The sequence below is a fragment of the Callionymus lyra genome, chromosome 3 (genome assembly GCF_982586985.1).
Source record: "Callionymus lyra chromosome 3, fCalLyr1.hap1.1, whole genome shotgun sequence".
Classification (NCBI taxonomy): domain Eukaryota; kingdom Metazoa; phylum Chordata; class Actinopteri; order Syngnathiformes; family Callionymidae; genus Callionymus; species Callionymus lyra.
In genome coordinates this window covers 25,920,219-25,939,261 of record NC_141820.1, presented here as the reverse complement: position 1 = coordinate 25,939,261, position 19,043 = coordinate 25,920,219, and the positions used below count along the sequence as shown (strand labels likewise).

Genomic DNA, 19,043 nt, shown 5'->3' with positions numbered 1-19,043 from the left:
GGGAAATATTTACTTAAACAGGCCTCGGGAAATCCATCATTCTAAAAAGTGCCTGGACATTATCTTGGTTTTAAAGATCACTATCCAAAGCCGTTCCCATGGCGAGCGGTGACCAAAGTGGGTTTTAAACAATTAGGATTTTGCCATTTACAAAGTCAGGCTCATAAAAGCATCTGGATCTCTTCCATTACTGCACTTGGCAGCCGGAGAGTAACATAATGATCATCTCTTGAGATGCATTAAAATCTACTTACCTGTAATCTGTCCCTTTTACTGGGGCGTATGTGTAGGTCCTCTGGCCTACGTCGATGTAGCGCTGTGGGGGTCAACAGAATTTTGGTCAGAAAGCGTAAACCACACTCGCGGATGCTTGTCACGCACCTCATCTTGGGATTTGACCAGCGCAGAAATGTTGTATTCCCCAGTTTCTGCATCAATCATTTTCTTTCTTATCTGCAAGCAGAAACCCGGGAGAATCAATCAGCACCGGCGACAGACACTGATACTGAGGCCGTGAGGACTTTCTCAAACCTCCACTTTAAAGTCACTCTCCAGCTCGGCGTCCAGGAAGTCCAGGGTCACAGGCTCATTAAACTCCGCCGTCTGAAATCAATTTATTGTCTTGCATTACTCAGGGATTGAGAAAGAACAGGCAACATCGCCCGGGTAAACATTTCAACCTCCTTTTTTCTGCCTCTAAATTGTTTCAAAGGAAACGTTGATGACATAAGCTGGGTTCAGTTAGCACATTTACCAGAAGCACGCTCATCTGAGGGATCAACAAAACACGACTCATCAAAACAATCAAACTGTGTAATCGACTTGCCAGCTCGTCAGAAGAAAACAATTAAAAAAAACTTTTGATACAAATTAAGACTGAAAGAAATGATTGATCTCTAAAGCCTGACATGAAAGAATTAGAAGAAATGTTTGTTAAACAAAATCTCTTTGGCTTTAATCGTCACGGCTCCGCTGATTTGTTCGGACGGGTTGGCATGTGCAGTCTGGCAGAGACAGAAGGCTGACGGCTGATGTGGGATTAAGAGGCGTACCGGCGGCTTGAGGTTGGGGTGCAGGAGGACATATCCATTTGGGTCGATGGCATAGAAGTAGCCATTTGGTCCAAACTAGAAGAGAACATATAAAAATGAAATACATTTTTTTCATTAAGACACATTTGACAACCCTTGTGTTATCTGAGGGTCAAGGTAAGTAAGTAAGTAATTTTTATTTATATAGCGCTTTTCCAGACCAGGGTCACAAAGCGCTTAAACAATCAAAACAATATTCAATAAAGTATAAGGTATAATATACAAGATAAAACTGATAACACAGGTAACCCAAAAGGCCCAAACACAAATGTGTCTGAACTATCCCTTTTATCATGTTTGGGTCAAGGCTAACGACCTTCCTTGCTTCTAAAAATACATATACACAGTGGTGGGGGTCGTTAACCTTGATCCAAAAGCCACACAAGGGATACCACAAACACATTTGTTTTTCGGGCCTTTAGGGTCACCTTGATCCAGAGATTAATATAAAAAAAGGTTGAATAGAGTGGAACACTGCTCAATATAACTGCAGTTAAACTTGCAACTAGTTGTTTATTTCACTAAAACAAATGTATTTAAAACACATCTTTCCCTCCAACATATGAGGATCTACAATCACATCTGAACCAAACCAGGTCCCTGGGGGCCAAATCAAAAAATCTTCTGCTTTGAAAAGATGTCAATAACATTTTGTACTAATACAAAACTCATGCGTCTCTTTAACCAAATTAATTCTCTTTCTAAAACACATTTTTTCCTGCACTTGTTTTTAGCCTCACAGTCTGACGGTTGAGTCGACTTCTGAGTCACATGAGGCAGTTATGTGCAAACCAGCTGCACTTCTGGATGACAAGAATCCATTAATACAAGCTATTGGTTTGTGGCTGGGAAAGTCCACCTTTTCCTGCAGTAGACCAGAGAGTGTGTGACAGTATTGATGGATGAATGCATGACTGTGTGACGGTGGATTCACTCTTCCCTCCATGAGCGACAAACAAGACTCACGGTGAAGCGTGGAGTTATTCTCTTGATGTCTTCCAGGGACACGTCTATAGCCATGACTCCCAGGATCAGCTGGTTCTGAGATTTCTGTTGGACAAAAGGAAAAAAAAACTGTGATGTGGTCGTCGTGACCTGCGTGGAGTCCTTTATAGAAGTTTGAAGGAAATTAGAGTTTTTTTGGGGGGTCTCGGTCCCTGAAGACCCTCACGCCGACGCGAGTCACCGACGAGGCATTCGCGTCACGGTGGTGGTCTCTCTCTGGCTCATCTTGAAGCACTTAGCTACTGGACTAGATTACATGTTCCTGTGATCTGCAGGTTTGACTCCAGCTCCACGAGGAAGCACGTGGGAGGGACACTAGGGGGACCCTTGCCAGAGGAAGCCAAGATGAACCACAAAAAAAGCAGACAGCAGAAGAAAAGAAAAACATAATCGACAGCATCTATATTATGAATGTATGTGACTTTATCCGAATTGTCTGTTCTGGTGAACACGCAGGGTCATAAACCCACACATGTGGCCTCTAAATCACACACGAGGATGCACACAATAAAAATATTGAGCAGAAAATCAAAGACTAACTATTTACAGGCCAACATGTGACTCGTTAAAATGTCATACAGTCAAATATTACAACATTTAAAATCTGGTCGTCTTTGGCAAATAAAATGTCAATGAATACGATATGAGCAGATTAGAACCAAAACTGTCTCACCTTTGACCCTGTGTTGGTCTTGTTGAACACGGGCAAAGTTCCAGTGATCACCAGCCCGAGTTCCTGTAAAGAATGCAAAGAAAAAGCTTTAAAAAGTTGCGCTCCTATTGTTTTTCTTTTACTCTTTAGTGACGATTCCTCCTATTACTAGAAGATTTGATAGACACATTTCAATTTACCGTCACTATAATTAAGCTCAGAAAAGATTCAAACAATGCTTTGCACTCGCAAAACCTTCATTATGGTAGCACCAACCACTTCTAGGGTAGTGCCACCCAAACATAGGCCCAGTTTAGCAAGTATTTAGGGTTAAAAATAACTAGTTAAAAGCAAGTAGGAGAGTTTTGGTTGACATTTCTGAGTCAGCAAGTGTGAGTAGTCCTGGAACACAAGCTAAAAAGTCCAAAATTGTAACGTATAAATTGTGTTCACTTGTTTGGGAAGTGACAAAGTTCTTGCCATGTTAAAAAAAAGATTTTTTTTCCCCCATACAACGGTTAAAATACTGTGAAAAAATGTTATGGTAAAAAAAAGAGTAATGTGCTTGTCACTCACTCAGCACAATTTTCAACAAACACATTTTAAAAATAGGCAACCAGCAAGGACATGCGGTCAGGGTAGGCAGGTGAGGCAGTGCCTCACCTCTCAATGCGCAATCCATCAAAAAACTGTGTTGATTGACGTATCTCTTGAGTGTCGCCAATATAATGCTCACAGATACGTTTATTTGACTTAGATAGAACAAAAATGTATTTTGTAAGATGAAAAGAAAATGAATGAAAAATGAGTGCAGTGATACAAACTTGTTTTTTTAATAACTAAACAAATGTTTTATCAGTCTACACGTCAAGTCGTCCCCTAATGCAAGAAGCTTCTGTTAACAAAAGACAGAGACGCGTCTGGTGCTCCGGAGGTCATTTTTAACCGCAGATGTTGACAGCTTCTTATCAGTCAAATGATTAACAACTTCACCGGCAGGAAGTTTCTTCTTCACCGGCGCGTCGTGTGGATTTATTTGAGAGGTGCAGCTGACACGGTCAGTAACTCTACACACTTACGCAGAAAACTGTTTTATTTGTGATGGAAAAACTGTTATATTTAAAATACTAAATATTTCAATATATAAATATATTAAATATATTAAAATAAGTGCAAGTAACTTATAATCCACTGTTAAATATACAAAATCTGTTGCATACCAGAGCGTCCTGGTAGACGTTTGTCCACTGAACCTGCTTGGCCTTTCGGTCAGCCTTCACCATCGGTCTTCCCAAGACATCCAAGTACTCCTGTTGAAACATGTTGCTTTATAACGTTCTGCCACACGAGGGAGACAAAACGTAACCAGTGTGTATATAAGAAAAAAGGAGTTTCTTACTTGCGTGTTAAGCCTTATTGCTCCAATAGAGGGAATTTCATAGTAGTAACCTATTAAAAAAGAGATGAACATGGAACCATTCTTTTTTTAAACTTGATTTAAATTTGTTCAAGAAAGACTTGTAATGTGATGCATTCAGGAACCTTTGTTGGCACATGCCATCCATTGCACGGGTCCTTTATCGTAGTTATGTTGGCCCACGGAAAACGTGAAAATTCTCACCTGTAAGACAAAAATATATTTTTAAATGCATCATAATTGATTGATAATTTTGAATTACATGTTTACTTACTGCTTGTTTGGGATTGTATTTGGAAAAAATCTCTTCTGCTCTCTCCTCCCCTCCGTCGGTAAAAAGCATGATGATCTTATTACAGTCAGCTCTGGTTACGTTTCTCTGTGAAAGATCAATTTAATATATTAATTAAACTCATAAAACAGTGTATTTTGTTAGGTTGTGAAGAAACGGCACAAGTAAATGTTCTGCAATTCTAATAATGACCGCTTGATGTCGTCTTTTGCTAAGAAAATAACTCCACTCCTTTTAAAAAAAAAGAAAAAAGATTTAGATTTAAATCATTGTGCACTTAAGTTAATGAGCCTTTACAAGTTTAATAAGATTAGAGGTTAGTAAGTCATTTCTAAATGAAAATCTCCTCTTATTGGTGTCGTTCATTTTCACTCAAAACATCAATCTTTATTTAAATTTCACACATTTCTTATTAACTTATAATAGAAAAAAGTACAATAGAAAAAATTACAATTTACAAACAAATTACCACATAATTACCTAAATATTTACTTACATTTGTGCTATTCATAATTTCTTTACAAACACATTTAATCACTTTAAAACAAATTACAATTTGGGCATAGTTTTCTAGATGTAAATATAAAATATGAACTTAAATTTGCTTTAATTTACTGGTTAAGCTCTAATCATATTTGTTGCTGCATCAAGTAATCCGGATATATTTTAATCATTTTTGCTGTCAGACTATAGACTACAAACTATATGTTATGCCAGTAATATAAAATGTTTCTTTTTCACCAAATTGCAAAAAATAAATAAATACAAAGATAATACATAATGTCATACATTTCTTGAATCTATTATTAAGGATACAAAGTTAACTTTCTATGAAATGAACTACGGTAGCCTCAGGTGGACAAAAGCCGAATCTCATATTATTACAAGTTTCTGCCAAGGCCGAGAACTAGTGATCTATGGACCTCTTGGACCTCCATTATACTCATCTGTGAGTGTCACTTTACACTTATTTACATTAAATGAAATTGTACCAAGTAACTAATTCAGGAAAGTTAGGCTTTGACCTTAGTTGCCCTTTAAATAGCCACTTTAAAAAGTGTTTCACAAACAAGTTTTTCCACATAGCGGCAGGTAACTGATAATTAGACTATTAATTCCAATTCAAAAAATGTATTGAACATATTCGTCCCACTTTACATAATTGAACTTTAACATAACTAAACCTGAAAATGAACAACAAAAAATAATTAAAATATTATACCACACAGCCCTAAAAGCGTGTATAGAAAGTGGACTTTACGAAAAAGAAAATTCAGTTAGGAGACAAAGAGATTATTATTGTTCATGTTCACTATACAGGAATGTATTAAATACAGAGTTATAAGAGGATAAGCTACTTTCGATTAAATTTAAGCTAGAGAAGCTTTATCTTAAAATGAGATTAGATTGATTTGGTCCAAAAATGATATTATTTTCCACTTCACAGAAATGAAGGTGGATAGATCAGTGGTTTTAAGCGAATTCAAGCCGTGCAAACTATATTTCTCCAGAGTCAGAAACTACTTCTGTCAGTAGGTAACACCTTCTAAAAAGCTTCCCTCACACTGGTTTTGAAATGGTTTTACCTGAAAGAGCTGCTGGAAGGCCAGCTCGAAGCCCCCCCTATAGTTGGTGGGTCCCTTCGCAGTGATGTTCTGCACCGCCTCCTTCAGAAGCCTCTTGTTCCTCACGTTGGCCTGAACCAGGTTCTTGAAACAGGCAGCGTGTGTGGCTTCGTCGCTGAACTGGAGGGAACAGGGATTGAGGGACGAGGGGAATAGAGGGAAGAAACCTGCACATATTTACTCTGAAATATGTGGTTTCACAACATTTGTAGAACCATGCAGTGACTCCTGAACGTGTGGGTGACGGTGAGAGTTCAAATGTGTGAAGTGAAGGTTTGTCTGCACTGACCAAAGGAGGCTGTGGGGGAAGAAGGGAGGATTGGCAGGAGAACAGGTGGGTGTGATAATAGAGGCATAAGGAGGTCAAACACACACACACACACACAAACAAGTCTTGTTATTGCAGAATTAAGAAACAAAACTAAGTCGACTAAGTTAGTTCTGAGTTGGTGTGGAGTAACAGATGGAGCCTCAATCAATCCTTGCATGAATATCAACACAGATTCTTTGGAGAACCGGGCTCATTAATACCAAACATCTGCTTCGGACTCACAAGACACTAACCGACCCACCTCCTGACATCAGGGATGCTTCTCCATTTTACAACAATAACAAGAAACACGTTTTTCCAATTATATTCTGCATCGTAGACCGAATCTAATAATTATATTTCACATCAAATACATCAATTAAGTCGATTCCATAATACTAGAGACTCATCAACATTTGTATCACATGATTTTCCTCATCAATGATACACTTCTCAGCTGCATTTGTGAGTTTGTAATGTACACGACCATGGATTTATTTTTATAAAATGTGATTTACATTTAAAAATGTATTTTTAATTATAACACAATGCAAAAAAAGACTTTCTTCTCCTGAGCCACCCAAAGCAAAACCGACGCAGAAACAGCGCCCCCTTAAGGCTGGAGGCCAATTCTACACAGGAAATGCTAGCTTTGTTTCTCTACTATTACTTTAAATGAACACATTAATAACCAATATTACTGTGTAGACAATTCTTTCCACCATCTCCTAGATCAAACTACAGTAAATTAAAAATGTACCAAATAATTATTGATTGCATTTATTTTGACCTTCTTTTCATCCTTTAAATTAATTAATGGTGTTGCAGGTATGTGATGCCTATCCCAGTTACCCCGGGGAACAGGCTGGGGACACCAAGGGCATTCATTAAATAAAATAATAATTCAGTCAATTATGAGTTTTGTACAATAAAGCAGCCATTTTATAAATCTATCCTATGTCTCGTCTTTATTGTGTTCAGCGTCTGCATTAATCAAACAATTCATTCTCTAAGCTCTCCACCTCTCACCCTGTCATCAACCAGATTTCCATCCTTTCATTCTTTTATCCATCCACTCCTTCCTCTCACTGAGCAGCTGCCATCAACGAGCATATTCAAAACGCTGACTCATTTCGTTTCCACCCATCGATGCTTTCACTTAGCTGATTTGGACGCTCAGAACCAACACACTTTACTGCTGACAAGAGAAAAAAAGAGTAAATATTTTGAAGGCAAAATTAAGAGCGATTTATGATTTCATTTCAGAAATGATACAGGAGGCGGGGCTGGAGGAAGAAATAGCTTCACTATGAAGTAATAATTATCTTTAGGAGCTTCATGGGGAAAAACACTGCACGGAGAACCATGTTTTTATCTTACGGCAATATTAAAGTTAAACGCTTTTTTACACTGACCAACCAAGCAACAAGGTGGTATAAAATATATACTTTAAAGGTCAAGATAATACTGAGATAAACACGGGAGTTTCAGAAAATCAAGGAAAAGCCGGAACAAATAAAAATGTTTTAAGATCTTTCTTGAAGGAGTCAGTAGACTCCATCAAGCGCAAAGAGAGAGAAAGATCGTTCCAAAACTTAGAGCAACAGCCTTGAAGGATTTCTCACTTTGGTCCTGAACCGTGTGCGAGGAACTTACTTACTTACAATTAATCCAAAATTTATTTTTGAAGATCAAGTGTAGACACTTTGAGCGACAAATAAGACTTACTATGAGTAGAAAAAACACTTTAAGTCACAGTTAAAAGCTGTTTGAAAAGTTTGTCGGATTCAAGTATTAATTTACAAAAGGATAGTTAAATATAAACATTATTTTGAGAGCAGAATGAACGTTCAGGCGATCCTTGTTAAAAGCATGAAACACTGACACCTAGCGGCCACCCGGGATCAACACATCAGATGAAACCACAGTGATAACGAATCTACTTGACTCATCACATTCTCTTCAACCCAAAGATGAATCACCGTGTCAAAGCTGACACATAATATTGTGATCATTCTGCACATGAATCTCAAACAAGATATAATAATATAATGTCAAACATCTCATAACTTCAACTTGTTCATTCACCATCTCAAGGCTTCACTCTGATAAGTTGTGTGGGCTTCAGGTGTTGCCATACTGACCTCTGTGAGACCCACATGCACACGGCTAGCAGATAGAGACCGACTTATGCATCCATGTGCGACACATTGGTCACTTCTATTCTTTAAATCAATGACTCACAACACGAGCAGAGCTGCCGCATTTACTCCACTTCTCCCTCCACGGACTCTGAGCGCATGAACTGTTCCATCACCAGGTCCAGGAAAAAGCAACTTCACGTGGCACAGAATTATTTGAGAAAGTCACTCACATAGACCACGTTGACGAAGTCGTCGTCCGACAGGGTCTCCAGCATCTTGCTGACAGACGTCCTGATGAGCTTCAGAGTGAGGCCCGACACACTTCCACTCCTACAGTTCAGGGAGACAACAGAAGCGTGACTTAACTTTAATACTGAGACATGTGTTGCAGGATTACAACAGTTTAGGTTTTCAAAAAGCTCAACAGCAGTCACATGATCATTGTGTGCTATTGTTTGTTCTTAAATCTCGATTTGGATCCAACATTAATATATATAAGGCCTGTCCTCGGGTCAAAAAGTGGCAGGACCTCCACATGAGCCACATGACTTAAATTGACTGGACTAGATGTATTGAATAAAAGCAAGTAAAAGGGCTAATTTCTTCTTTTTATCACAGTGTTTACAAGTTTGTGTAGAATATATTAATACTGCGTTATATCGCAATTTATTTATTTACGTTTTTTGGGGAGCTTTTAACTCACATTTCATTTTTTACCTGTTGTTTCACGTTTTAAATTTCAATTAAATGTGTTTAAAATAAAATATTTTGATATTTTATTGTATTTATTTTTTGTGCTGCAATTTAACTTGCCACCTGTCAGATGGCAGCATTCATTATGTATTCCACAGCTATACAAATAATAAAATCCCACAAGAGCCATGTGACGACTAAGGACGAGAGGATACAGTGGACTCCAAAAGCTGATGTTTGGACTTATTTTGGATTCAAAACAAATGAAAGCAGTTAGTACTTTGTCAAGAGTCATGTGGTCTGTAACATCAGAGTCAAGTACTCGACAATACTACAAATATATCCTTGTTCCTACAGTATTAAAATATATTTTGTCGTTGTTCCTGTATAGACTGTAGACTTTATTACGAATTTCAAATAATTGTTGCAATATGACAAATTTGGGAAAGACAGGTGGTGAAAACAGCCCTGTTTTTGTTGTTGTTTTAATGAGAAAGGCTCTTTTCCGTGGCCACCAGAGTGCTCAGTCGTAACAAATAGGCTTAAAAAAACAGAATAAAAAAGTTTTGTGCAAGTTTGTGATTGTAAATATGCAGCATTGTTTAAAATTTAAATTAAGTGTCTTCATTTTGACTACTCTATATTGGTATGGACGTTTTTGACCTGAAAAAATGTAATAAAACCACTCTTAAAGCACTTAACTTCATCCCGTCTTGTTCACAATCTAGATTTTAATTTCATGACCCTCCAAACACTCCGTCCACTCAACCAAATCTTTGTGACAACAGTGTCCAGACGCTTCAGGTTAAAATCAACTGCCTCCATTTTTTTTATTTTTTTTTTGTCACAAGAAGGAGCCAAGACACACATGACGGCGTCCAGAGGGTCTAAGGCTGCGCGTCAGGGCCTTCCAGTGAACAAAAAGTAAATGAAATATGACTATCAGGGATGAATCACAAGGTCGTCACTCACGCATCCACCAGGATGAGCATGTCCTTAGGTGATGCCGCCCCCTGAATGTACCTGGTGAGTAACACAGACACTCAGTCAAGGAAAAAAAAGGGAATAATTTGCTCAACATCTGCATAGAAATTATGATTAGTCATTCTCTTCATCAGTCTTTGGTCATACATTTTCATTATTGACATGCCAGATTATCTTTATTGTGACTGATCAGATATATTTGCAGTGACAGTGTTTTATCTATATAAGAAACTATACAAAAATGAATATCCTACGATGAACTCACCACGGCCGCCGCCGCACGTCGTACAGGTCAATCTTATTGGCCGACTTGCTCAAGTCTATCCACGGTGAAGCTGAAGCAAATACATTGGAGATTAATAAAGGGAGGATAAATGGTTGAAAATGTTAAATGAAATTTAAAAACATTTAAAGACTTGCTGTGAAATCAGGCTCACCTGGGAAATATCGTGCCAGTCCAGTGGCTGAACCGAACACCTGCCACAGCAGAGATGGATCATCCTCCTTGTTCTTCCTGAAAATATCCTCCAGAGCTTCGGTCCAGTTCAGCTCATTTAGAATGATGGTGGCTGAAGAGACAGGCAGAGAGAGAGACGATGAAAAGTAGGATTTAATGAACATTTGAAAGACAGGAACCCCATGGAAATGACCCTTGAATTGTGGAAGCAATTTGGTGAAGTGTACCGAGCCCGAGGACATGTTTGTCACAGTGAAGCCAGTGTGGATGGGAGGAGACCTTCAAACTTTTGAAAGAGTTCCTGAACAAACCTTCCATATCAGAAATGAAAAACCTGTGGTGATGTCGGTTATTATCCATTAACAACCATCGCAAATTGATGGATTGCTCTTAGGTTTGACTCCTGAACACATGGAAGGATTTATAAAACCCCAGATTACATTCAGCCATTAACAAATGCACTATAACAATGGAACTTGTGGTTACAATTTCACCAGGAGTTGACTATTACTACCAGGTATATTTGATCTTATAAGTGGTTTCTGCAGCAGAAAAAAATGATTCACCTGGACTCTTCCACCTGTCATTTTTATATATGGAACAAAACATTTCAACACAGAAAAAAAAGCACTGAAACATTACTTTATTAAGTTTTTTTCCTCAACACACAAACATTCTCACACATGGGCACAACGTTTCTAAACGCTAGGCGACACATACATACAGAACAACATATAAGTACTGTAGTTGCAAAGAAGGGCTGCACGATATTGTAAGTATGTGCGATATTCTATATTGGTTTCTTGAATTGGGATATAGATATTAATGCGATATTCTTTTCTTTCACCTAAAAATGTGGCCGTGTGCATGCCCTTCGTTTATTTCTGCGCTTCGGTGCCGACATGATCGGGAAAAGAATATCACTTATAACGCTCAGTTTTCGCGGGACTGGCATCGGTTTGCTGCGAAACTGAGCGACATCAGAGAGGAGCCACCGGCGCGTCGCGATATCACCAAATCAATAATAAATCCTATCTCCTTTCGCGGCTGACTGGATCACTCGCGTTCGAGTAGCGCTCATAAGTTAGTCTTACTTCCGTGTTAATACGCTAAGTCAGCGCCTAGCGTAAATGACAACAAGACATAGAAGTACAAATTTACAACTTTGCAAAACATGACACTGATTGTCCTTAGTGCACATTTAAGAAATGCTTGATTCATACAATAAAAAATTATAAATAATCGCACATGTTTTCGATATGCAAATCACACGTGCCAATATCGCGATATCGATATTTTTTCGATATATATCGTGCAGCCCTAATGCAAATACACAAACATCTTGTTGTAACCCGTCCAGAGATTTTGCTGATTCAGCGTTATGGTGTTTTATTGAGGCACTTAAATGTAGTTTTTTGCAGGTCATGCTATTGTATTTTTACTTTTTTCTATCTGAACGTTGGTATTTTTCTTGGTACCTTCATTTCCAACACTGGCGCTTCCTCTACAAGCCAACGGGCCTTTCTTACGATCATCTTAACGCCTATGATTCTGTAGAAAGTGTGGCCGGGGAGATGGAAAAAGGAAGTAGAAGACGCTCGTGTGAAAGACGCATTTGCTTGTTCGGGCATCAGAGCAGATAAAATAGGACACGTATCAAGAGGCATGAGAGTTAAAGAAGAGAAGGAAATCAATTTCCATGCTATGAGCTTCGCCAGTGGGGACTCCGCGCTCAACAAAAACACACTCATTCACGGCGTGTCACAGTATCTCGGCACATCACAGAGCGTGGGTGTCGTGGGCCGACAGGTGCCACACACAGTCCATGCAAATGGGCATCAGACGAGCCTCCGATCTCCTGCCAGAGCCGCTGTGCTCTTCTCTCAACTCCCCTCGTTGCATCGACACCCATCTGCCTAATGAGCTCGCAGACATTCCATCTATACGTCTGCATGACACACACACACACCTCCGAGTGAGTCGGTCACGAACCGGCCCCCGGAAGAGTTTCTCATGCGGTGACTGAGAGATCCCAGTCCGAGCACCCACACCGGATCAGCGGGGAAATAGATTCTTATCAGGGCGACTAATGCGGGAGACGGCGGCGGCCGCACGTTCGCGTCGACCCTATTGACGTGTGATGCGGACGATGGATTGAACACGTGAGGTGGCGCCGCAGAGGTTACTGTTAAGAGACCCGGCCGAGAAGAAGTGTGAAGGGAAGGCGGTAGAACGAGTAAAAATGACGTTCCTTCTTCATAGGGACGCCGGGCTTGGTCAAGAGAAGTGACCCTTAATGGAGTTAACCGTCATCCTGGAGTAGTCAAAGACAGAGACCGAGGGTGTGTCTTGTGTGTAGGTGCGTGTGTGTCATGTCTAAACATCCTATTGTCATGGAAAAACAGACGTCGGCCAGTCACAGTCCTCGGATATAAGATCTATGGCCAACTGGACTTGAGAGAAACCCACAAGAATCTATTATAACCCTTGTGTTATCTCAGGCGATTTCGGGCCTCCGGGTCACCTTGACCCCGAGATAAAACAAGGGTTGAAAACAATGTTTTTTCATGTGAAATCTGGGCATTTTCCTCAATGCTTTTCAATTATTGATCATGTGAAAAAGGACCACAGTTTCAAAGCTGGAGCCTTTTTTTCACCTTCACCGAGTTAATTCTTTAACTCTGCAGCGAGAATTCTGACCCGCTCTAGTAGAAGAACTCACATTTCTCCGGTCCTTAAAACTCTTCACTGGCTTCCAGTTTCTTTCAGGATCAACTTTAAAATTCTGGTTCTTACTTTCAGAGCTATTCATGGTCAGGCTCCTCCTTACATCACTGATCTGATCCAGCCTTACACCCCAGCTCGGGCTCTGAGGTCTGTGGATCAGAATCTACTTATGGTTCCACGCACACGGCTCAGGACCAGAGGAGAGAAATCTTTTCAGGCTGTTGCTCCTAAGCTTTGGAACAATCTTCCTCTCTCTTTACGCTTGATGGAGTCTACTGACTCCTTTAAGAAACATCTTAAGACGTTTCTATTTGTGCAGGCTTTTCCTTGAATTTCTCGAACTCCTGTGTTGTTCTCGGTGTTGTCTTGATCTTTGAAGTATGTACTGTTTTGAGTATTGTTTTGATTGTTAAAGCGCTTTGTGACCCTGGTCTCGAAAAGCGCTATATAAATATATATTACTTACTTACTTACTTACTTACTTACCTTTGCTACCGGTATTGACTGAATTAGGCGAGTATAATTCCATTGATGGACACGTCGATTCTAACACAGTTGTTATGATAATGACAATGATAATTTATATTTTTAAAGGTTTTACCATCATATTCATTCTTTGGTTCGACTTTGGCTCACTTGGTAATTGTATTTAATTTAATGATTTTCTTAAATTGAACTTACATTCAATTCATATACAATAATTAAAATAATTATATTTATTTTTAATTATTTTTTAACATTAAAATAACAGTGAATTCAAAGAAAATATTGTAAATAAAATAATTGTATTTTCTTAAAATTAAGATTGAACCCAAGATGTATTAGATACAGGTTTGAAACTAAACTTGGGTTATTTCTCTGCGTAAAATCTCGCTTCGTCATTTCCTGGAACTTTTTAAATCAAGTTAAAATCCTCTAAATTACTGCGAAGACACAAGATTTATGAGGTATTACTTACAGTTAGCATAGCAGTAACTATCCATCTTCTGTAGCGCTGGAACATTTGGGAAACCTAATAAGCCGCATTATTAAAGCCCGGAGCCGACTAGATTTCGGGGATGGTCATCTGCGATTGACTTCATCTAATTAATGGGGGGAAAAGATCCAGTGTGACTAGTGGCCTGTCTTGTTTGCTTTTGCTGCTTCATGTCCAGAGACTTGGCCTGGAGGAAGAGCAGCAGGAGGATGGGAAATTTTTAACATATGACACGGCGACCCAGACCACATGATAGAAGCAGCAAAGTAACAGAAACTGGCAGCGGAGGAACATCCGCTGCCCTTGAAATGCACACAGTCACTATTTATTATGCGAGTAAGTGACGTGATTGGGTTTCCAGCGAGGACGTTGATGTACAAAATTTGGGCATAAGTCAAAATAATGAAGCGTTTTCAGGGAAAATGAATCCGTTAAAGACTCGAAACGTGTGCGAGTGTGTCAATGCTTGAGCCTTCATCCCTTGTTTTCATCAACTATGAATCTCATTTAAACCTCAGGTGGATCTAATATCATTTTATCCACTATTAGTTTTACTTTAATGTGGTTTAATGTGGCTATTATATTCGAAATTATTTGAATAATTCTAATGCAAGTGCTTCCTAGAAACTCACTTAGTATTCTGCAGATGTTTAGTCAAATCTACGAGCTCAGTGGACGTTCAAGGGTCACATACGACTTTTCTAAAGACTTAACTGACGGTTTCAATCGAGTCTCACGACTGGAGAGTTTGGAGGGATTCAGTTGTGGCCCACTTTATCTCCAGAGACGCAAGCTAGGCGTTAAAAAGAGCAGCAGCTGTCGGGCCGGTGTAAAGAGGGGATGTCTGGACCATCAGCATGTTAGCCTCTATATATAGAGAGGAATAGTTCAACACTGACGTTGATTACTGAAGTTGATCAAGTAATCATGAAGCATTTACAGTCGTTGGCTTAAAAGGAGCTTTAAGCAAATGCCAACAGTATTTATGAAAGTATTTTTGCACAATGATCTAGTGACATATATTTAGTTTTTGATGCTTAAATCTTCGAAATAAATGATAAATAAATCACAAATTTAGACCACTTTTAATGCACTCATTGTTTGTCATTACTTGCTGCCATTTTAGTCCATTTCTACTTCTAATCTGAGATTAAATTATTTTAGTGTCTGTTCAGGAACAAAAATTGACCTGCACAATAAAAGTCTGGTTGACAAAGTTTGTATTAGTCTCCCAACCATAGGAACCTGTCCATTATGCTTTAGTCACTGGGTCAAAGAAAAATAAAATAAATATTTAGATCATTTAATTTCAGTAGATTTGTATTGTCTGAAATGTGTTTTGTTTTTAAAATAATCCCACATTTTCCTGACAACATGCTGATTTCAGTTACAAGATTGTGTAACTAGCGAGAATTGCACAAAAATAACATACATTTTTTCTATCTGAAGGTCTGTCTATGAATTGACCTATGAGTACCCTGTATTGAATGGTCGAAAAGTTCAAATTCATTATCTCAGTTTATTCATTTGTCTCATTCATATTTATAAACCAGTAATAATCAGGAACTGATCATGTTTCTTACCATAGTTGTAAACACAACACACTATTGTTTGTGGTGATTCCAGTATAGAACAGGGAGTCATACAATTGATCGTCTGTGAGTAAAGTTAGTTCCTATGCGAGCATTTCTTGACTAAATCCTGTTTTTCTTCAAGAAATGAACCATTGTGCTATCCTAGGGTCAAGGTGACCCGAAGGCTTAAAATCCAATGTGTTTGTGGTATCCCTTGTGTTGTCTCCGTGTCAAGGTTAACAACCTCAGCAACTACATAGGTTTTTCTGGAAGCCATGGAGGTCGATCACACACAAACAAACATTTGTTTTTGGGATTGCGGGTCACCTTGACCCTGATATAAGACAAGGGTTAAAGAAAAAACATTTCTCCAGAGACAACATTAAGGCTACCAATACTTTAATTTGGGTTTATTTTTTTTAACGTGACCATTAACTGTGTTGTAGTGTAGTGTTGTGTAGTGTTTTAGTTGAACAGAAAGTGTGCGTTATTATGACAGGAAGGCTCCAAAACAACTTAAACGAGAAAAGTTTACTGACCCTTGTACAAGTATGAATAAAATAAATACAAATTAAACAACATATTAAATGAAATGAGACTATTAAAACAAAATAACGTGGGCATAAACAAATTATATAACTAAATGCTGATAAATACATTTACTGTTGTCTTTTTGCTTTAAAAAATATATTATTTAAACTCATAAAATACTCACAGTTGAATAACTGCTATTGAAAATGTAACTTAAGAGTCACTTTAAGTGTTGCATGGGTGGCCTTTATAAAAAAACGATCTGTCTTTAATATAGTCATCATGAGTTCTAAAAAATGTTAAGTGTTGACTTACAGCCTTCGTATATGTCCGTGGGGATGTGGACAGCAGTGGTGTTGTATGAAACAAGTCGCCCGAAATCTGGGTCCACGTGGAAATCGTCCGGCACGTATCTGTTCTTTTTCTCCGTCTGATTGAGCTGCGAAGAAAGATGGAAACATTCAGGTGTGTTCTTAAAAGTAGATTCAAACTCTCTGAGACCGAGTGTCAACGTTGACTAGAGCTCAGATCGCCTCAGAGGAGGTTAGAGTTAAAACTCCAGAGCTGAATCTATATTTTAGTCTGACTTAAAAACCGGAGTGGGGGGCGGGGGGGGGGGCTGTCAGTCAAATCCAGAGTGACACAAGTGAGCCCAGGGTGTGTGCTTCTTTCCTACTGGGACAGTAGCCAGGAATTAGACGCTGATCCCTGTTTATCGGAGCAGACAGATGATGTCCGAGGCCAGAGGAGGCTTTACCAACACGTACGCGGGACAGAGATGCAACGGCCATGAAAAATAAAATCACCATGACATTCTTTCACACACGTACGCTCGTGCACTCCTGCACAAATCTCGCATCTAATCAGAAAACCTTTTCACCTGACGTGCTTGAGATCCTATACTGACCTTCTGTCTGTTTCTAACTTTTCTATTGTCTTCTGAAAACATTAAGATGCATTAAGATGCAGATTCTGAAGTTGCTGCTTTTGTCTGGTTCCTCTTGTTGTGCCTTTTCACAAAATGAAAATCAAAATGTTGGGCGTTTTGGAGTTCTAGTTCATAAAAGCTCAGAAACTGTAAATTGTTCTGGTTTTAATAGTTGCATTAGATTTAAAGAGTCGACTGTGGATGAGAAGAGAGTTTCACTTACGTCGTCTTTGGAGTTGAAGTACGCAATTTTCTCCGCCTGTGGGAGACAGAAAACATGTTAGTGCATAAATAAATGATTCAATTTAAACTTAAAAGTGCTATGAAATAATGAAGATGTATTAATATTTGTATGCAATCCGGATGTCACGATTCTGAAATTCAAAATCACCTTAAATTTAAAAGAAACCTTTTTTATTTTTTTACAAGAAAAATGCAAAAATATCATTCTTACAACATGTAACAATTTACAGACTCACATATATATACATATAAATATTTATAATTAATAAAAAAGTGCAAGAAGTTTCAAGCTTGAGGTGCAAAAAATAATACAAATTTGAGGTTGTTCACATTTAAATATTGGGAAATCAAGGCTAATAAAAACTAAATTAACTTAAGTGCTCCCTCCTTGGCTTTCCTTTAAATACATAAGTAAGGGGTCGTGGGAGGTGGTGGTATTGTTACTTTTGAAAATGGGTATCTAATCTGATCACAACATTTTAGTATGAGATTTGAAAATATTATCATCCATTTAGCTTTCAGATTAAATACTTGTTAAATCAGTTGCATGCAAATGTAACAGAAAGTCAGACACTTGTATTTTCACTGAAATAATAGATTTATCAAATCCGGCGTAATTAAAAAGAGGCGCCAGAAAGAGGCGGGACAGATGGCAGTTCAGTTGAAAGACGAATCAATATACCATCAATGATGTGGTGGATTCAACAGGTGACAAAAAGTTGGATTTAATACATTAAATGATATTGAGCAAAATTACTCTTCAATCCCAATACCTCAACATAATGGATATTAAATTCATATAGAACTTTAAAGTACATATTTATCCGTTTTTTCTTGAATGCCAATGAAAAAAGTCTTCATAGCTTAGCTAGGCTCTTATCTCCAAATATCAGTCTGTGCCTCGTTACTGAAGAACCTGGAAGGATTTCCCAGAAACAGAAAAGCAACGCAGATCGATCAGCGTAATATTTCAGATCGCGATCATCTGGCGCTGCGACACAGTGGAGTAAGTGGGCTGCGTGGCTCCCGCTCGGCTGGGTCTCCTGTCACGAGCAGCAGGGCTGACAAGCTCACCAATGAAGACGCCCAGAGCCACACGGCTGATTCACTTCCTCCCACCACCACCTGCCCACCACTTCTCCGACAGAAATGCAAGAGAAAACAAGACAAACTGCAGGCACAGGTACACGTTCACCTCATCAAATGATGTATGGTAAAGACGAGCATATGTGTCCTAACCTAGCCTAGAAACCCTGTTATGTTGGAGACACCACAGTCTGTCTTTCCAGTTAAAAAGTTAATCTGGATCAACGATAGTAACTCTGGTTAAGACGCTCTCAAGCAAGAGTGAGCCTTAGACGCCAATAGCATCTTCTCTAAATCAACGGCTCGTT

General features: G+C 38.8%; 1 protein-coding gene across 2 annotated transcripts in view; it reads right to left on the bottom strand.

The window, feature by feature from the left end:
* The window catches only part of LOC148084030 (voltage-dependent calcium channel subunit alpha-2/delta-1-like), an 89,435-nt gene that overhangs the window by 33,345 nt on the left and 37,047 nt on the right, over positions 1 to 19,043 (bottom strand). For both annotated transcript variants that reach the window (XM_087787294.1, XM_087787293.1), the window contains exons 5-21: positions 17,630 to 17,665; positions 16,794 to 16,917; positions 10,651 to 10,782; positions 10,479 to 10,548; positions 10,202 to 10,252; positions 8,767 to 8,866; positions 6,044 to 6,202; positions 4,440 to 4,544; positions 4,291 to 4,369; positions 4,148 to 4,197; positions 3,969 to 4,058; positions 2,770 to 2,832; positions 2,058 to 2,141; positions 1,053 to 1,127; positions 532 to 603; positions 382 to 453; positions 255 to 316 (exon numbers count right to left, since the gene is read on the bottom strand). In XM_087787294.1, the coding sequence (XP_087643420.1) occupies positions 255 to 316; positions 382 to 453; positions 532 to 603; positions 1,053 to 1,127; positions 2,058 to 2,141; positions 2,770 to 2,832; positions 3,969 to 4,058; positions 4,148 to 4,197; positions 4,291 to 4,369; positions 4,440 to 4,544; positions 6,044 to 6,202; positions 8,767 to 8,866; positions 10,202 to 10,252; positions 10,479 to 10,548; positions 10,651 to 10,782; positions 16,794 to 16,917; positions 17,630 to 17,665 (1,424 nt within the window). The remainder of the gene's footprint in view (positions 1 to 254; positions 317 to 381; positions 454 to 531; positions 604 to 1,052; positions 1,128 to 2,057; positions 2,142 to 2,769; positions 2,833 to 3,968; positions 4,059 to 4,147; positions 4,198 to 4,290; positions 4,370 to 4,439; positions 4,545 to 6,043; positions 6,203 to 8,766; positions 8,867 to 10,201; positions 10,253 to 10,478; positions 10,549 to 10,650; positions 10,783 to 16,793; positions 16,918 to 17,629; positions 17,666 to 19,043) is intronic.